The sequence below is a fragment of the Mytilus trossulus genome, unplaced genomic scaffold (genome assembly GCF_036588685.1).
Source record: "Mytilus trossulus isolate FHL-02 unplaced genomic scaffold, PNRI_Mtr1.1.1.hap1 h1tg000050l__unscaffolded, whole genome shotgun sequence".
NCBI lineage: Eukaryota > Metazoa > Mollusca > Bivalvia > Mytilida > Mytilidae > Mytilus > Mytilus trossulus.
In genome coordinates, this window is record NW_026963292.1 from 2,831,721 (window position 1) to 2,838,529 (window position 6,809).

A 6,809-nucleotide genomic window follows, 5' to 3' on the forward strand; every position below is an offset into this window, starting at 1 on the left:
CTGTGGGGCTCATAAATAAATTTGTTACATGAAATAGGATTATTTTTTTGATAGTGTTTATACTGTCCTTATTGATAGATATAAGAAGATGTTGTATAAATGCCAATGAGACAACTCTCCATCCAAAATACAATTTATAAAAGTAAACCAATATAGGTCAATGTACTGCCTTCAACACAGAGCTTTGGCTCACATCGAACAGCATGATATAAAGGGCCCCAACAGTTACTAGTGTTAAACCATTCAAACGAGAAAACCAACGGTCTTATCTATATAAAAACGAGAAACGAGAAACACGTATGAGCTACATATACAAACGATAAATAAAATTTAGTTCGTCGTACGTAAGTAGTTCATGAATATTCATGACATGTGACCATTTGTCCGCACTTAAAACCCGTGCGGTCATCTTTCTGACCATCGACTCTCGCTATAGCCTAAAGTAGACACGTGTATTATGTCCGAAGAAGAAATTTCTGCCGTGGAGCCAATGGACGAAAGTCAACTCTTAAAAGACGACGAAAGTGATCTTACTACAGCTGATGCAGTTTCCTTATTTAACAGTTCTTTAAATAAGGCCCTTCAGAGACAGAAAAGTGAGATTTTATCGGAGTTCAAAAAGACCCAAGTAAGCTCTGTCAATACAAACACGCACACGTTAGTCAATGGTCAACCCTCTACAATTGCTTCCCAGTCTCCGTCATTTGAATTCAGACAGGAAGGAATTAAAATACAGTTTAATTTTAACACCGACCGTATTTCTTCATAAAGAAGAATTGAACATTTGCTAACTTCCGAGTCACTTGACCAAACTCTTGACCTACAGTCTATTGTTAAAACTGAGCTTGACACTTTGAACCAGCGAAACAAAATTCTGAAAATCGCTGATCGCCATGGGTGGGATACCGTTCACGAATATCTGGACGATCCTCTTGCTGACAATGTTGAAGATGCTTCAAAGCTACGCACTGCCGTTTTCAGAGCTAACCGTAAACGTACAGCTAACAAGCCTTACAGCAGAGGTGGTGGCAGAGGAGGTTTCAATGGCAGAGAATTTTTTCGTGGCTTCAGCAAAGAATCTGGACCCAGAAATGACAACTACAGTCAACAAAACAACTCCCAGCAGCAGTACAACGACGGACTGTGCTTTTACTGCAAAAGACCAGGACACACTGCCCGTTTCTGTCCCTTCAAAGCACGTGCCTTCAGTAGTACCAAGTCAGCACCAGCCACTATTACAAGTGCTCCATCCCTGTCTTAATGAAAAAGTTGAGTATGATATAGAATTTGATAGTTATGAATATACTGATGGCAATAAGACTGTAAAAAATCGATTAAAAGATCATGTTCAGTTTTGGGAAGATAGTTTAAAACCTTCTGAATTAGTTTTAAGCACTGTAAAATTTGGTTACGTTATTCCTTTTATTCAAGAACCTCCATCAGTTTATTTGAATAATAACAGATCAGCATTTAATAATTCCTCATTTGTTTTGAAAGCTATTACAGAATTAAAACTGAATGGTTGTATTACTGAAGTTTCAAATAAACCTTATGTAATAAATCCTCTAACTGTAGCCATCAGTGATTCGAAGAAAGAGAGATTAGTTTTAGATCTGAGACATGTTAACAAATATGTACAAAAACAGAAAATAAAATTTGAAGGGGTTAAAGAGGCCAAACAATACGCAAAAAAGGGTTTTTTCATGCTAAAGTTCGATTTACGTCATGGTTATCATCATATTAATATACACCCAGAACATCAGAAATTTCTAGGTTTTTCCTGGGTAATTAATGGACAAGAAAGATATTTTATTTTCTCAGTTTTACCTTTTGGGCTATCTTCAGCTGGACATATTTTTACTAAAGTTGTTCGTACATTAGTTAACTTTTGGAGATCACAAAGTTTCCCGATTATTGTGTATTTGGACGACGGATGGGCTTGTGACAGTAGGGAAAGATGTGTACGCATGTCCAAATCTGTTTTACATACTTTATTGAAATCTGGGTTTTTACCAAATTTTGAGAAATCAATTTTTTCACCAGTGCAAAAATTAGACTGGTTAGGTTTTTCATGGAATCTGGTATCTGGCGTAATTGAAGTTCCCAGAAAGAAAATTGAAAAAATACAGTTAAAAATTGAAAAAATTCTTTCAGATAATCGTTCAACTGCTAGAAACTTGGCATGTGTTCTTGGTAAAATCCCAGCTTTTGGTCAGATTTGCCAATTGATGACACGTAATTTATGCGTGTCTGTTTGCCAGAGAAATACTTGGGACTCATATTTTGAAATTTCCACCCAAGTCAAAACCGAACTTGAGTTTTGGAAAAGTAATTGTAAATCTATACCTAATTTATTGGTATGTCCTATACACAAGATTCCAGAACGTATTATTTTTTCCGACGCCAGTATGTATGCTGGAGCAGGTTTTGTCGAGAGTAATGTTTTACAAATTGCTCATTATATGTTTAGCGAACAAGAAAGACTTAAGAGCTCCACATGGAGAGAGTTGAAATCTGTCGAGTTTATATAAGAAAGTATGTTTGCACAGTTAGCAGGAAAACTTGTAAAAATTTATACTGACAATCAAAATGTTGTGCATATTTGTCGAGTTGGCAGCATGAAGCCTGATTTACATGAACTTGCTATGAATATTTATACAACTTGCATAGTTAATAGTATTACGATTGAGGTTGAGTGGATCCCTAGATCTGAAAATGTACAAGCAGATTACTTATTAATAAGTAGAATTTTTGATTTTGATGATTGGGCTGTGGACGACAGCGTTTTTCTTATGTTTAATAACAGATGGGGGAAATTTAAGTTTGACAGATTTGCAGACGATAAAAATCATAAAATTGCACGGTTTAATTCAAAGTTTTGGGTTCCAGGAACTACAGGAGTCGACGCTTTCGCTTTCGACTGGTCAGGAGAAAACAACTGGATTGTGCCTCCAGTCTGCTTAGTTTGCCGAGTTTTAAATCATATGTTAACTTGTCGCGCAAAAGGTGTATTGGTAGTTCCTAAATAGAAGTCTGCTCTATTTTGACCTATGGTTTGGAACAACACAGAAAATAAATTTAACGATTTTATCACAGATGTTGTTGAATTTGATCGTCCTAAACATTTCTTTTTATCTGGTTCAGACAGAGACAGCGTTTTTGCTAAATCCCCATTCATCAGTAGCGTCCTTGTTTTTAAACTTGATTGTTCATCGTAGGAGGTCACATTCCTTTGTACGGTTCAATGCACAATTTTACTATCGGGTGTAAATTTTTACTACACGGTAAAATACACGTATCAAAATAGGTAATTACTACGGAATGGACCCACACGCTTACATATGTATACATTATTAGTTCAAAGTATATTAGCTTTAAAGAATAAATATGCACCTTGTGCGGTTATAATTTGAGTAGCACCTTGTGCAGTATATAATTTAGATGCACCTTTTTGCAGTTTATTTTTGAGATGCACCTTGTGCAGTATATAATTGAGAAGCACTTTGTGCAGTTTATAATTGAGATGCACCCTGTGCAGTTTATAATTGAGATGCACCTTGTGCAGTTTGTAATTGCGAAGCATCTTGTGCAATATATAATTGAGAAGCACTTTGTGCAGTTTATAATTGAGAGGCACCTTGTGCAGTATAAAATCACAAAGCACCTTGTGCAGTTTAAATGCAAAAATGCACCTTGTGCAGACTTTAATTGAGAATTATATTATGCGGTTATAGTACAAAAAGATTTAAGATAAGAGATGCACTGAGTGCGCTTTAAAATATGCTCCTTGTACAGGTGTTTAAGATGCACTTTGCATGATTGTTCCGTTAAAGTGATATATTTATATTTATCATTAAGCTAAGTTGTGCTTAGTTTTATTTATGTTTCATTATTACAGGACAGTGCAACATGGAGGAAAATTTCTCAGTTTGCGAATTCAAATCAAGAGTTTACCGGATGTGAAAAAAGCATTTTCAATATTGTGAGAAGCAGTAAAGCAGTTTCTACAAATAAAAAGTATGATGTGTATTTCAAAAAATTTAAAGAATGGTGTATTTCATATAAAGTTATTCCGTTACCTGCAAGTGTATCCTCCGTTGCAGTTTATATTAGTGGCCTTGTGCAGCGATCCGTATCTGAGTCTGTTTTATTAGCTCATTTTTATAGCATAAAGTGGTATCATGATTTCAGTTTAGTGTGCAATCCGTGTGAAGACAAGCTTATTCAGATGATGATTGAAGGAGCTAAGAGAATTCTAAGTAAACCAGTTTTGAAAAAAGAGCCAATGACAGCAGATCATTTACAGAAGATAGTGGACAAAATTGGTAGTGATCGTGCTCATTTGCCGAATGTTAGAATTTGTGCTATGATGTTAGTTGGTTATGCAGGATTTTTACTCTACAGTGAGATAGCAAATTTAAAAATGTGTAACATAAAATTTTTTGACACTTATGTTTCTTTGAATATTGAAACTGGGAAAACTGATGTATATAGAAGGGGTAATAATGTTATAATTTCTAAAACAAATTTGCCTACCTGTCCAGTAGTTTGGTTATTGACATACATTAATTTAGCTAAATTGGCTTTGGATTCTAATCAATATGTGTTTCGTTCTGTTAGATTTTTTAAGTCAATAAATTCTTATAAGTTAGCAGAGGTTAATCGTCCGTTATCTTATACTAGAGCTAGGGAGTTACTTTTGGGCACATTAACTGCGATTGGTCTTGATTGTAAACCTTTTTGTCTTCATAGTTTGCGCAGTGGTGGTGCAACTGCTGCTGCAAGAAATGACGTTTCTGATCGTTTAATTAAAGAGCATGGAAGGTGGCGTACCGATTTTGCTAAAGATGGTTATATCAAAGATTCTGTTAAAAAGCAACTAACGGTTTCGTCAAATCTTGGTATATAACAGTTTATAGATATTTAACAATTTTGGTGATATTATTCAGCTCAATTATACTATGAATTTGCTATTTTTTCCCTTTGTCTCGAGGTTATAGCGAGTAGCACACCTGCTTTATGTCGTTTGTTCTTTGTTAAGACCATAGAATATTAATTACTTTATATTCGGACGAACGTAGTGAGGGAGAATATCAATAAAATTTAGTTCGTCGTACGTAAGTAGTTCATGAATATTCATGACATGTGACCATTTGTCCGCACTTAAAACCCGTGCGGTCATCTTTCTGACCATCGACTCTCGCTATAGCCTAAAGTAGACACGTGTATTCACGGTTGATTTAATGTGAATTTGTAATTGGAATTATGATATTATTGTTATTATGTTTGTATGTGGTACATACATTGTTGTATTATATAGAATTAAAGGTTATAGCGAGTAGCACACCTACTTTATGTCGTTTGTTCTTTGTTAAGACCATAGAATATTAATTACTTTATATTGGGACGAACGTAGTGAGGGAGAATATAACTACTCTACATCAGATTCCTGACTTAGGACAGGTGCAAATATACGGAAGCGTATTAGGGACATAGAAAAAATCAAATTGGCAGTGAACTTTTTTTTCAAAGTCGAAATTTTGACTTTTCAAATCTCGAAATTTTGACTTAAACTTGAAATTTTGACTTTTCAAATCCCGAAATTTTGACTTAAACTTGAAATTTTGACTTTTCAAATCCCGAAATTTTGACTTAAACTTGAAATTTTGACTTTCTAAAATCTTGAAATTTCGTCTTTTAAAAAAGTCGAAATTTTGCCTTTTTTCAAACTCGAAATTTCAACTTATAAAAAGTCAAAATTTCCACTTTAAACTCGAAATTTTGACTTTTTTAAAACTCGAAATGTCGACCTATCTTTAAACTCGAAATTTCGACTTATCTAAAACTCGAAATTTCAACTTATTTTAAACTCAAAATTTCGACTTTTTTAAAACTCGAAATTTCGACTTATTCTAAACTTGAAATTTCAACTTATTTTAAACTCAAAATTTCGACTTTTTTAAAACTCGAAATTTCGACTTATTTTAAACTCGAAATTTCAACTTATTTTAAACACAAAATTTCGACTTTTTTTAAAACTCGAAATTTCGACTTATTTTAAACTCGAAATTTCAACTTATTTTAATAAACACAAAATTTCGACTTTTTTTTTAAATCGAAATTTCGACTTTGATCTCAAAATTTCGACTGTTGAAATCTCGAAATTTTTTACTTTTTCTAAGTACTCTTAAAACTTTGATGTTAGTATTCAAACAGTTATTACAATTTTAGAAGGAGTAGACATGGACGCAAATTATATAAGCGTCATTTACTTATTTTGGCAATTTATATTCAGAAACTGGTTTTGTTCTTAAGATATGGATTGGCATTTAATATTAAAGAAACCATTCGTAAAGAACATGCATGTTGACAAAATCCCCCCCCCTGCATATTCCATGTTTTAGTTTCCACGACACTGTCATAGGATCGTCAGACCTGAGGACATTTAGCATCACAGTTGCAAAGGCCTGTTTGGTATACCAATAGCAAGTCACTGACTTTGCCTTGTTTAAACAATGGTAAATCAAGTAGCCCAAAATGCCATGCATATTCAGAACGACCAATGAGCTGCCCCAGTTTTCTAGTTTTGGAAGTTTGCATTCTTATAACACAACTATTAACCCTTGTCTTTATATATTAGACTGTTGAAATAAATATGTCGTAATATAGGTGTGTCGGAATAGCGGGGTTACTTGATACACATATCTGAAGTCCAGACTTGAAATATGTATTTGAACGTAACACATATTTTATTTATTCTTTGGCAAGAACAATATTTTCTATCTAAAATAACCTCTTTAAAATGTTTT

General features: G+C 33.9%; 1 protein-coding gene across 1 annotated transcript; it reads left to right on the top strand.

Annotated features, from left to right (window-relative positions):
- The first annotated feature begins 327 nt into the window (after window positions 1-327).
- Window positions 328-4,909, top strand: LOC134699348 (uncharacterized). Its single transcript, XM_063560957.1, has 4 exons — window positions 328-657; window positions 772-989; window positions 1,021-1,268; window positions 3,899-4,909. The coding sequence occupies exons 1-4, from the start codon at window positions 458-460 to the stop codon at window positions 4,907-4,909; spliced, it is 1,677 nt and encodes a 558-aa protein (XP_063417027.1). The 5' UTR covers window positions 328-457.
- The last annotated feature ends 1,900 nt before the right edge of the window (window positions 4,910-6,809 follow it).